This window comes from Heterocephalus glaber, unplaced genomic scaffold (genome assembly GCF_053883595.1).
Source record: "Heterocephalus glaber isolate CG9 unplaced genomic scaffold, H.glaber_assembly_v1.0 deba00000594, whole genome shotgun sequence".
In the NCBI taxonomy this organism is placed as follows: Eukaryota; Metazoa; Chordata; class Mammalia; order Rodentia; family Bathyergidae; genus Heterocephalus; species Heterocephalus glaber.
Window position 1 is genome coordinate 19,167,518 of NW_028258151.1, and position 13,324 is coordinate 19,180,841.

Here is a 13,324-nt window from a genome sequence, read left to right on the forward strand (position 1 = left end):
CAACTATATAAAACAAATACTAATGGACATGAAAAGTCATATATGCACTAATACAATAGTAGTAGGGGACCTCAATACACCACTGTCACAAATAAATAGATCAACTAGACAAAAAATAAGTAAAGAAATACTAGAGCTCAATCGAACTCTTGAACAAATGAACTTAACAGATGTTTACAGAGTGTTCCACCCCACAAAATCAGAATACACATTCTTTTCAGTTGTACATGGGTCGTTCTCCAAAATAGACCACATACTCGCTCATAGAACATGTTTAAGTAAGTGCAAAGGAACTGAAGTTATCCCCTGTATATTATCAGGCCATAGTGCAATGAAATTCGAGATTAATAGCATAAGAAACAAGAATTTTATAAACACATGGAAATTGAACAATACACTTCTGAATAACCAATGGGTCACAGAGAAAATTAAAGAAGAAATCAGACAGTTGCTTCAATTAAATGTCAATGACAGTACAACATATCAGAATCTATGGGACACAATGAAAGCAGTCTTATGAGGGAAATTCATAGGAGTGAATACTCATATTAGGAAAACAGAATGAGCCCAATTAAACAACCTGATGCTGAACCTCAAGCTTCTAGAAAAAGAAGAGCAGGACAAACCCAAAGCTCATACAAGGGAGGAAATTATAAAGGTCAGAGCAGAAATCAATTCGATGGAGACTAAGAGAATGATACAAAAAAAAATCAATGAAGCCAAGAGTTGGTTCTTTGAAAGAATCAACAAAATTGACAAACCCTTAGCCAACCTTGTCAGAAAAAGGAAAGAAAAGGCCCAAATCCATGCAATTAGGAATGAAAAGAGTGAAATGACAACAGACCCAGCAGAAATCCAGAGGATCATCAATACCTACTTTGAGAACCTGTATGCCAATAAGATGGACAACACAGAAGAAATGGACAGATTCCTAGATATGTATGAATTACCAAAGTTAAACGAAGAAGATCTAAAAATTCTAAACAACCCAATATCAATCAATAAAATTGAAAACATAATTAAAAACTTACCAACTAAGAAAAGCCCAGGTCCTGATGGCTTCACTTCTGAATTCTACAAGACATTTAGAGAGGAACTGCTGCCACTACTGTTTAAACTCTTCAATGAAATTGAAAGGGAAGCAATATTCCTGAATTGATTCCTGGAAGCAAGCATCACCTTGATCCCCAAAGCAGAGAAAGACCCAACTGAAAAAGAGAACTATAGGCCAATCTCATTAAAGAACATAGATGCAAAAATCCTTAATAAGATACTGGCAAACAGAATGCAGAAGATCATCAAGAAGATCATACACCCTGATCAAGTGGGATTCATCCCAGGGATGCCGGGATGGTTCAACATATGCAAATCAAGCAATGTAATACACTATATCAATAGAGCCAGGGACAAAAACCATATGATCATCTCAATAGATGCAGAAGAAGTATCTGACAAAATCCAACACACATTTATGATAAAAACCCTACAAAAAATTGGAATAGATGGTCTCTACCTCAATCTGATAAAAGCCATCTATGAAAAACCAACAGCCAATAAGTATCATACTAAATGGTCAAAAACTGAAATCCTTCACACTAAACTCAGGAACAAGACAAGGATGTCTACTATCACCACTCCTGTTCAATATAGTTTTGGAAACATTAGCCACAGCAATTAGACAAGAGAGAGAAATAAAAGGAATAAAGATAGGAAATGAAGAAGTCAAATTGTCATTATTTGCAGATGACATGATACTCTATATAGAAGACCCCAAGAACTCCACCAAAAGTCTTCTAGACTTAATAACCAAATTCAGTAGAGTAGCTGGATACAAGGTCACACAAAAATCAATAGCTTTCCTCTACATGAACAACAGACTCACTGAGACAGAAATAGGGCAAACTATTCCTTTTACAATAGCATCCAAGAAACTGAAATACCTAGGAATCAACCTAACAAAAGAAATCAAAGACCTTTTCTCTGAAAACGATAGCACTCTGAAAAGAGAGATTGAAGATATCATCAGAAAATGGACAGACATCCCCTGCTCCTGGGTAGGAAGGATTAATAGAGTGAAAATGGCCATACTTCCAACACTGCTATATAGATTTAATGCAATTCCAATTGAGATCCCAGCAGCATACTTCACGGACCTTGAGAAAACAATCCAAAAATTCATTTGGAACAAGAAGAGACCCAGAATAGCAAAAGCAATTCTAGGTAACAGAGACATGGCAGGGGGTATCACAACCCCCAACTTGAAACTATACTACAAAGCTACTGTGATAAAAACAGCATGATACTGGCAAAGAAACAGACCTGAGGAACAGTGGAACATATTAGAAGATCCAGAAACAACTCTAGGCACACACATCCACCTCATCTTCAACAAAGGAGCCAAACACCTTCATTGGAGGAAAGATAGCCTCTTTAGAAAATGGTGCTGGAAAAGTTGGCTTTCAACTTGGGAAAGATTTAAACTAGACCTATATCTCTCATGCACTAAACTAAAATCAAAATGGATTAAAGATCTAAATATTAAAATAGAAATGCTGAACCGGTTGGAATAGAGGTTAGGTAGAACTCTTGAAGACTTTGGTGTAGGAAAAGATTTTATGAACAAAACCTCAGTTGCCTGTGAACTAGCACAAACAATCAGTAAGTGGGATCTCTTCTTATTAAAAAGCTTCTGCACAGCAAGAGAAACCACCAGCAGTGTGAAGAGACAACCCACAATGTGGGAAAAAATTTTCACCTGCTGTTCCTCAGACAGAGGTCTATTGTCTAGAATGTATAAAGAACTTAAAAAAATCAGACCTCCCAAATTTAAAGACCAATCCAAAAATGGACATGTGCAATGAACAGACATTTCTCAGACAAAGAAGTAGAAATAGCAAATAAACACATGAAGAAATGTTCAACATCACTGGTCATTCGAGAGATGCAAATGAAACCAACGCTGAGATTCCACCTCACTCCAGAAAGAATGGCTGCTATCATGAAATCAACTAATAACAAATGCTGGTGGGGCTGTGGGGAAAGAGGAACCCTGCTCCACTGCTGGTGGGAGTGTCGACTGGTGCAACCACTGTGGAAATCAGTATGGAGATACCTCAAAGAAGTAGGACTGGAAGTCCCATTTGATCCAGCTATTCCCCTGCTGGGTATCTTCCCCAAAGAATTAAAAGAATCATACCACAGTGATGTATGTGCACCCATGTTCATAGCAGCACAGTTTGTAAATAGCTAAAACTTGGAAACAGCCCAATTGCCCATCAACTGGAGACTGGATAAAGAAAATGTGGTTTTTTAATAAAATGGAGTACTACTCAGCCATAAAAATGAGAAATTAGAGACATTTATAGCTAAATGGATGCACATTGAGGCGATACTCTTAAGTGAAATAAATAGGACACACATGTGTAAATACCAAATAGTTTCTCTACTGTGAGAAACTGAAAGTGTAAATAAGGACTAAAAGGTATAATAGACAATGTGAAATAGGAAGAAAAGGGGAAAAGGGGAAGGGGAAGTACGAGGGGTAGGGGATAGAAAAGAAGGGAATGGAAGTAATATGAGAAAATGAAAAAATGGAAGCAAAGTCTTTGTAGATAGGGAGGGATGGAGGGGTTGAAGGGAGGGGAGGGGAAGGGGGAAAAATAACCAAGAGAGATCACGTAAAGGTGCAAATTTCCAATGATGAATGTCATTATATTATATACCTACAATATACCAATAAAGTAAAAAAACTTTAAAAAAAGAAGAAAAAAGAGAAAAAGGGCTGGGGTTGGTCAAGGCCTTGGGAATGTAGTTCAGTGCAAAGGACCAAGAGTCACTCTCCAGTACCAAAATAAATTTAAAAAGTACTATCAGGTTAAAGGAAGTTTATATGTTTTATTTATAATATTAATATACTTCTGTTGCTGGATGGTGGAGTGTCTGGAGATTTCAGCCTCTTACTGTCCTATCCAAAGAACTGGCCAGGACAACCAATGAAAAGTTAAAATGTAACTTTTATTTAAAGTAAAGGAAGAAAAAAGAAGAGCAAAGTAGTAAGAAGGGGAAGAAAAGGTATGTTTTGCAAATGGGACGGGTCAGGGCAGGAAGTCACCAGAACAGGAAGATTGCAGTAGTAGTGATGTCAATGGGTGTCATCTTTTATATCCTCGCAGATCTGGTCAGTGGGAAGTTGCTAGGCCAAGGCATCCTGGCTGCAACTGACAGGTCATATCCTGTTTCTCAGCCTCCTTTCCAGCTCAGGTTACTTCCTGTTTTCAGCCAGCCTGCCACGCCCTAATCTCCTGCTTCTCCTCTGTTTATAGCAACATAGTTATAAAATATAATTTTATTGGAGGAAAGGGGCTTCTAGGGCAAAAGGGCCTAGGGACCCCCGAATAATAATTCGGCCTTGCTTATAAGGAATCCAAATGTGAATGCCAGCTGATGGAAAGAACTGTGGAGAAAGTCCCAAAGGGAGATATCCTGAGTGTCTGTCACTCAGTCCAAGCTGCAAGTAGGAAAGTTACATTTGAAGAGTTACCATGAGGAGAGTTTTTTTATAAAGAAGTTCTCATTTTCTCTTCAAAACTGCTTTATGAAGTGAAGATCATTTTTCCAAGAATAGCTTTGGTAAGATATAATTTGTATATGTGCTGGCGAAGCAAGCACATGTATAAAATACAATACACCTATGTAAAATGTAAATTCAAGGCTGGTGGTGTAGCTCAGTGTTAAGAGCACTGGCCTAGCCTGTATGAAGCCTTGTGTTTCATGCCCAGTGCTGCAAAAAAAAGTGGTTTTTTTGAGACAGGGTCTTGCTATGTAGTTCAGGCTGGCCTTGACCTCACTATTTAGTCCAGGCTGGCCTCAAACTCACAAAGAGTGAGACATTTTTGGAGGATTGGAGATGTTCTAAAGTTGCATGATTACACAACCCTGTGAATATTTTAAAAACAAATATGCAAACTGAATTGTATATTTAAAAGATTTTTTTTTTGGCTGGGTGTGGCAGTGCATACCTATGATCCCAGAACTTGGAAGGCGGAGGCAGCAGGATCATTGTGAGTTCAAGGGCAGCCTAGGCTACATAGTGAGACTTTTGCTTTACTTTTCAATTGTAGAATCAAGCAACACTTCATTCTATAAAATAGGATAAGTGTTATGATGACCTGAGGAGAAACGTTCAGCCATGTTGCCTAAGTTGGCCTTGTATTCCAGGTCATCCTCCTGCCTCAGCCTTCCCAGTGTTGGGACCATACCCACCATGCCCAACTTAGCTAAACATCCCAGTTTCAGCTTGGTGATATCAAACTTTAGCATCAGTGACTCCAGTTTGATATTCAGCCTTGTCTGTTGGGGTCCATGGCAGGAGCTCCATCCTAAACAATGATCTTCTGTTTTTGTTTTTTTTTAAAGTACAGAAAATGAAAATCATGATGTTATTTTTTATTTTAAAATGTTTTTCTTTTACACCTGACACTTCCTTCCCCATCCCCACACTCCAATCTAACCTCAAATATGTTTTTGGTTTTTTTTGCAGTAATAGGGATACAACACAGGGCCTTGAACATGCTAGGCAAGCACTCTACCACTGAGCTACATCTCCAGCCCAAATCTGATGCTTTTATTCTTCAGATGCGTCTTGTGTCTATGTGCTCCTCCCCATCTTTTAAAAAAATTTAAAATTTTTACTGGTATACATTTGCAGTTATTATATTCGCTCTGGGGACATAGCATGTCACATCTTACCCGTTCCCAGAATTTCCCTGAACTGGATGATTAGGCTCCTCCCTGACTGATCCTTTTGTTGTCCATTGTCCCCACAATAGCCACAGGGATCTTGGTACAGTGCAATGTCTCTTCTTTGCTTAACTTCCTCCAATAAATTCCTTTTTTTTGTTGTTTTTTTGTTATTTTTTGTACTGAGGATCAAACTGGGGTCCTTGTGCTTGCAGGACAGGCGGTGGAACCACTGAGCTAAATCCTCGGCCCAAAATTCCTTTTTTTTTTTTTGGTACCAGGGATCGAACTTGTAACTTTTTGCTTGCAAGGCAGGCAGCAACACCTCTGAGCTAAATCCCCAGCCCCTCCTATTTCTTTTACAGTACACACCAAGGTCCTTGCTGTGCCCTATCAGCCCCTCAGTGACCTGGCTCCATCTCAGTCACTGCCTTGGTGCGTCACTGCATCCAGGCCATAGCCAGCTTCCTTCACTTCTTCATCTGGCAAGACCTTTTGTGCCTCAGGACCTTTGGACATGCTGTTTTCTCTGCCTGGAAAATTCTTCCCTCATCTTGTCCACTCCTGTCTGAACTTCAGATCTGCCTCATATGTGAATTCCTCAAACACATGTGATCACCCAGATATGTTCTGGTCTTACTTTCTCCCCAGTATAACTCCTGACTCTTTTTTACTTCTTCTTAACATTCACCTCATTTCTTAATTATATATCTACATTAATGTGTCTGACTCTCCTCCTCTGGAAGGTCCCTGAGGGCAAGTCACATGTGCTGATCCTACTACCCCTGACACACATCTGACCTTCTCTGGGTGGATGCATGGATAATTGATGGATGGCTGGCGAGATGGGTGAGGTGTGGATGGATGGTGGATGGGGTGGCTGGATGGGCGGGCGGTTGAATGGGTGATACACGGGTGACAGACGGATGGAGGGATGAGTGGATGGATGAATGAGGGGATGGATGGTGCAGAGGCATGTTCCCTTCAGCTGACTGGTCACAGCCACCTCTTGAGAATCCTCAGTGCTCAAGGGACACAGCATTGTCACCTTTGTGGACTCATTTTCCCCTTCTCACCGGGGCATGATTATGAATACTGAAACACCAGCCTGGATTGTCTATTTCCCAGCACATGGCCACCGAACTCTCACGCTCAATAAACTCATTCTGGGTAGGAACTTTAGCAAGCCTTGCTAGCCTGGCCTGCGCCCGCGCCTGCGCCTTCACTGGCACCGCTGCCCGGTGCGAACAGGGGGCGGGAAAAGGCGGGGCCTCGCGTAGACCCGGATGCTGCCCCGCCCCCGCGGAACCGGAAGTGAGCGGGCTCTCTCAGAGTGGCTGGCGCGGCGGGAGCCCGGCGGACCAGCGAGGACTCCGCGGCGGTGAGCGGGCGCGGCTCTCGCGGTCGGGACGGCGCAGAGCCCGGAAAGGGAAGGAAGCAGCCGTCTTACCACGCTTCCGCTCGCGGTTTCTGGCTGGGGGGGGAGAGCGGGCGAGGGTCCTAGGGCCTGCTTCGGCATCTGAGGGGTCCAGCGGGGACCGGAGGTTCAGGGGCCCGAGGGGGAGGGGTCCCAGGCACTGGTGGAGTGGGTCTGGGAGGGACATTGGGGCGGGGGAGGAGCTCGTGAGGTATGGGGGTCAAGGGTCTGAGGGGGAGGGGCCTGGAGACTGAGGTGTTGGAGTTCCCAGGAACCAGGAGGTGTGGGTCTGAGGGCGAGGGCCCTGTGGGGGAGAGACCCTTATGGGAGGGACCCGTGTGGGAAGGTCAGGGCGTGCTGAAGGACCCTGAGCCTGAGGTGTATGGCATCCGAGGGGGTAGGGGAAGTGGATGGGGTCCGAGGGGAGGGCCTAGGGTGAGAAGGGCTGGGGAAGGGGTGGGGACCAAGGAAGGAGTGGAGGTTGGAGGGCGCTGTGTGTGTCGGCAGGGCCTTGGGCAGGAGCTCGGGATCTGCCCTGCGCACCTGAGGGAGGTTTGCAATGGGGTCAGTGGAAATGCTGCGGCGCGCAGCTGCAGCCAGTGGGGAGCTGGGAATCTCGAACCGCCTTTCCTTCCTGGGTGTGTGCCAAGGCACCAGAAAGGTGCTTGGGCGTGTTCTGCTCCTGTGTTTCCGTGAATAGGACAGGTCTCGCACACGATCCTTAGCTGCCTAGCTGGAGAGTCTGGGTGGGAAGGAACCTGTGGGCCCACTTTGGGGAGAATTTCATTTTCTGGCCATGCAGCTGAGGTTTCTGCAGGATTGTGCTCAGTTTTGACGTGGCTGGATGTTCTCTGTCGGGGTGTGACCCAGTAGACCCTAACCACTGATGCCCATAGCTGTGCTGTCCACCTGGCCATGCCATGCTAGCTAGGCTAGGCTGTGGATTGGGAGGGCCGTCGGGTCCCATTTCTGAACTAGAGTGAGTCACTGGCTCCAGAGCCTTGAGTCAGTGCTCCTCTCTCTGGTTGGGGAAATATTCATCAGAAATTCAAGAAACCAGGAAGCAGCTTTAAGTTTAAGGGACTTTCAGAGTAAAGAGCTGGGGGAAACAGTTGTTTCTCATATTAGGTCCCCAGTAGCTAAGTTTACCCTCTCCAGCACTGGAGTTTGAACCTAGGGCCTCGAGAATTCTTGAGAAGTGCTCTACTACATCCTTAGCCCTTAAAAAAAAAATTTTTTTTTTTTGAGACAGGCTCTTGCTAAGTTGCCCAGGCTGACCTTGAATTTGAAATCCTCCTGCTTCAGCCTCCGTCCTGAGTAGCAGGATTACAGGCATTACCACTATGCCCTATTGAAAGCTGACTTTTTGTTTTGTTTTGTTTTTAGTACCAGCAATCGAACTCAGGTCCTTCCGCTTTCAAGGCAGGTGGCGGAACCACTGAGCTAAATCCCCGGCCCAGAAAGCTGACTTTCAATTGAATCATTGTGTTAGACCCGTCTTTAAAGCGTTTTAAATGATAGTAAACATACTTGGTGATTCAGACTTTTGACCTGTACCATGCAGTAGGTGCCCAGAAGGCACATGGTTGAACGTATGCCTTGTTGTGAGTCCCTTTACTGCCCTGAGTCACAGCATTCCTTGACCTGAGCAGCTAATAGCAGGAGACTGCGTGCTTGTCTTTCACTGGTGTCTGTGCCAAGCAAGCCCACTTCTGTCTGGTCGGGCGTGGCTCTGATGAACCCTAAATGTATGTGCTGTATGGTGAGAGGCTTCCTGAGTCAGTGGTCCCTGTGACATCTCCTCTGGCTGCTCAGATTCCTTTTTGTTCTCTTTGGTTTTCTGCTGAGCTGTCCATAGTCAGGCTAATGGAAGGCTGATTCTGGATCGGTGCTTTTACCCCATCACTCACAGCATTCTTCACTAGTAGCATTTTTCACATGGTTTATACAGGGCGGGGTTACTTCATGTTCCCGCACTCTTTATTTGTATGTGGCGTTTGCAAGGGAGGTGTAATATTGATGGTGTTGGATGAAGGTCTTATTTTTTTTTTTTTTGGTACTGGGGATCGAACTTGGGACCTTGTGGTTGTGAGACAGGTGATGGCACCACTGAGCTAAATCCCTGGCCCCGAAGGTCTTATTTTTGAACAGTAATTTTTTGTAACAGCTTTATTGAAATAAGCATGCCATATAGTTCACCCATTTAAATTGCACAATTCAGTGGTTTTCATTATTTCACAGAGTTGTGCAGCACTCATCACAATCAATTTTGGAACAGTTTCATTAACTCAAAGAAACCCTAGACCATGTGTCCCTGTCCCAGCTACTCGGGAGGCTGAGGCTGGAGGATTGCTTGAGCCCAGCAGTTTGAGGCCAACCTCTGCAACATAGCCCAAGCCTCTTTTTTTTTTTTTTTAAAGAAAGAAACCCTATAACCTAGCTGTCATTTCCTAGTCATCCCTTCCCCTATCCTTGGGCAACCATTAATGTACTTTTTGTTTCTATAGATTTGTCAACTCTAGATGTTTCATATCAGTGGAATCATGTGTGTGGTTTTCTGTTCACAGCATCATTCACTTTGTAGTGTGTGTTAGAACTTTATTCCTTTTTATGGATGAATAATATTCCATTTTGTGGCTAAGTCACATGTTATGCATCTTTCAGTTGATGAGGTTTGGATTATTTCTACTTTCTAGCTATTATGAATAATGGTGTTGTGAACATTCATGCGCAAGTTTTTATATGAATTTATGCTTTCATTTCTCTTATATATCTAGGAATGGAATCTCTGTGTCATATGGTAGCTGTTTCACCTTTGGAGGAAAACTGCCCATTTTCCATTTTCCATTCCCACCAGGACTATAGGAGGGTTCTAATTCTCTTACTGCCTTTTTTTGTGCAATGTTGGGGATTAAACCCAACAAGGCCTCATATATGCTAAGCATACACTCTACCACTGAGCTATATCTCCAGCCTCTCCCCAGGGAGGGGAGGTCTCTCTGTCTTGCTCAGGCTGGTCTTGAATTCCAAACTTAAGTTCCTGCCCGAGCATCTGGAATGCTGGGACTAGTGTGCCACTGTGCTCAGCTTCGTTACTAAATTGGGTTTTGTGTCTTTTTTATTATTGAATTAAAAGGATTCTTTATATATTCTGGATGTACAGTTTGAAAATAGATTTCTCTTTCAAAGAATGTGTTTTCTTAAATTCTTTGTAAAAACTCACAATAATAGAACTTTATTGTTCTTAGCAACATCATAAATTAGAATAAATAAAAAATGGAAACAACAGTAAAATAGCAAACAGGAAATGTATACTAGCAACTGAGGCAATAATTTCTGTTTGGATTAGGAAGAAATGCCATGTAGTTATAAGTCTTTGGAAACATCTTATTTCTTTTTTAAAACATTTTATTTTTATTAGTATATGTTTGCAGTACACAATGATTACATTCATCTTAGGGAGTTGGTATGGGCAGGTAACACATCTTAATTCTTTTCACCCCCCCCCCACTTGCCTTCTCCCTGAAACATCTTTAGTTCCTCTGTGTTGAGCTTTTTGATTAATAAAATGGAGATCTTTCCATCTTCCCTTCAGAATTCTTTACATAACCTTTTTATGCTGGGGAGGATTTCCGAGATACTCTAAAAAGCCCTCCACAGATAGATTTGCCCAGAGAGCCTGGGAGCAGACATCTTTTTTTACCCTTAATCTTTTTATGAACAGAATCACTCCCAAATGCCTGGACATTCCTTATTGGATTATTGTATTTTAAGTAGATCTTTGTGAGCAGCTTTTCATCTCTTGGAAAAAAAGGTTTCTATGTTGTGAGTATTTTAATGTTCTTTCCCCGGTTGGTAAGGGTAAAACCTCTTTACTGAAAAGGGGTGGGAAGTTGGGGAGAGTTTTCTGAAAGAAATTTCATTGTTTAAAAACTTAAGTTGGGGGCTGGGCATGTAACTCAGGAGTTGAATGCTTCTGTAGCATGGACAAAGCCCTGGGGTTTAGCGCTGCCACTGAAAAAAAGTTAAAAACTGAAGTCAAGTTTCTAGTGTTGCCTCTTAGAAGAGGGAGTTGCAGAAAGCTCTGGAACTGGTGGTAGGAGGCATTTCTCAGACAAGCCATCTACATCTTCCTCGAATTCTGCTGCATGTAGCAGGAGCCACCAGACCTGATGTTATAAAGCAGGTGGAAGGACTTCCCTCCTGCCTTGTGAAGCTGGTTTCCAGAAAGATCAGTGATTGTGCGCTGTCCCTTTCCCTGATGAATCTGAAAAAGAAGCAGGCAGCTACCATTATCCTTGACTTAGGGGTGAGCATCAGTTTTGGAGCCCCACAGGGGCCCTTGTCCTTTCTTGTGACCTTTTCTCCAGTGACTGAAACTAGCCCCTGGAGTCCTAGGCAGGTGCCTGTCTAGGACAGTGTGTTGCCCAGGGCAGGGAGAGGCTATAGGCCCAGTGTAACTTCATTTGTGAATGGATGATCAGAACCAGTCTATCTGGTCTGCCTCTCAGTGCTAAGGCTTGTTCATCTGCTCTTTAAAAATCTGTCAAAGGCAAATCACATCTGGGAAATTCTTTTTTCTTTTTTTTTTTTTTGGTACCAGGGATCGAACTTGAGACCTTGCGCTTTCGAGGCAGGCAGTGGAACCACTGAGCTAAATCCCCGGCCCAGATCTGGGAAATTCTTGCCATGTTTGGGGCATCTAGATGAGGCTCAAAGTGGCTCTCATTCGAGGGACATTGTAGGTCCTGCCCCACCTGGTAGCAGATGGTTCTTTGCTTAGGAGAAGGGGCAGGAGTCACGTATAGAAATTTGAGAGCAGTGCATTGTGATCAGTCTCTCACTGCCATCTCAGATGTGGCCTTTAGATCTAGGAGAGCTGGCTGGGTGGCTCTAGAAGGTACCGTTCGCAGGCTGTGGAGGGCTTTTGTCCAGGGGAACACAAGCTGCCACAGCTCTTGTGGGGAGCCAGAGCGGGAGGGTTGGAAGTCCTCAGGTCAGACCAGGGTGCGGCTTTGGTAAGTTGAATTAAAATAATCTTTCAGTTACTTCATAGCCTCAGTGAAATGTTATTACTGTTTTTATTCTCTGTGAAAGATGCATCCAATCTTTAAATACAAAAAATTTTTTGGTAAACCCTTTAAAGGTGAGATTTTATCTTTGAAGTTACAAACAGAATGATCTTATTGGTATCTGCAGATGTGTCAGTGTTCTCTATGACAGATCAAACCTGACAGTCTTAAAGTGCTATGGATAAACGTGACTGCTTTCTAAGCCTCCTAGCATGGGAGGAGTTGGCATTTTATATGCTGTGCATTTCCCCAAATACATGGCAAGGCAGCCCTCTACTAAATTACTTGAAACATTTATTAAATTGTTAAAGACGATCATTGTTATATTTCCAGGAAGTACTTGAAATCAAAATGAGTACTCTTTTTTTTAAAGACTTATAATAATATTAAGTTAGGCTCTTAATACTGTATTGCTTTTATCCCTGCAACTGTCATTCAAGTTTAGTGATGATGCCTGGGCATGGTGGCGCATGCCTATAATCCTGGCACTTGGGAGGCTGAGGCAGGAGGATCGCCAGGAGTTGAGGCAGCCTGGACTACATAGTGAGTTCAAGGCCAACCTGAACTGCATAGCGAGACCCAGTCTCAAAAAAAAAAAAAAAAAAGTTTAGTGATGATGAAGGGCATTTGGTTGTTTAACTCCTGTCCTCTGTATGTTGCATTGGCATTTTGGTAGTTTGGGCCCCCAGGGCAGCTGTGCTCAGTCTCTGTAACCTTGGTGCTGCTCTTACAGATGTGGAAAGCGTCAGCAGGCCATGCTGTGTCCATCACCCAGGACGACGGGGGAGCTGACGACTGGGAGACCGACCCTGATTTTGTGGTAGGAGTCACCACCCTGGCTATTCGTTTCTTTGAAAGTGATTTTCCTTTGTTTTGTTCATTTGGGCTTTGTGTTTGCCTGTGTTCACGGTCCACGGTGTGGGGTTTACTAGTTATTTTTCTTTTCAGAATGACGTAAGTGAAAAGGAACAGAGATGGGGCGCCAAAACCGTGCAAGGGTCTGGGCACCAGGAACACATCAAGTAAGAGCCTCTTTGGGTGCCATGGTGAATGGGGCCCTCCCTCTGCACACTCTCACCAGGATGGGAACAGGTCA

At 43.3% G+C, this 13,324-nt stretch overlaps 1 protein-coding gene across 13 annotated transcripts in view; it reads left to right on the forward strand.

Moving 5' to 3' along the window:
• Positions 1-7,035: 7,035 nt before the first annotated feature.
• Cttn (cortactin) overlaps positions 7,036-13,324 on the forward strand; it is a 42,171-nt gene continuing 35,882 nt past the window's right edge. For 4 of the 13 annotated variants that reach the window (XR_015448949.1, XR_015448951.1, XM_004852144.3 and 1 more), the window contains exons 1-3: positions 7,036-7,120; positions 12,962-13,048; positions 13,177-13,250. Coding sequence is in view for 7 of the 13 variants with exons in the window: in XM_004852144.3 (XP_004852201.1) it covers positions 12,962-13,048; positions 13,177-13,250 (161 nt within the window). In the remaining 6 variants the exon portion in view is untranslated. Of the gene's footprint in view, positions 7,167-7,406; positions 7,438-11,036; positions 11,466-12,959; positions 13,049-13,176; positions 13,251-13,324 lie in introns of those variants that run through there. The other 9 variants (XR_015448948.1, XR_002397349.2, XR_205567.4 and 6 more) reach the window with 5 other exon arrangements.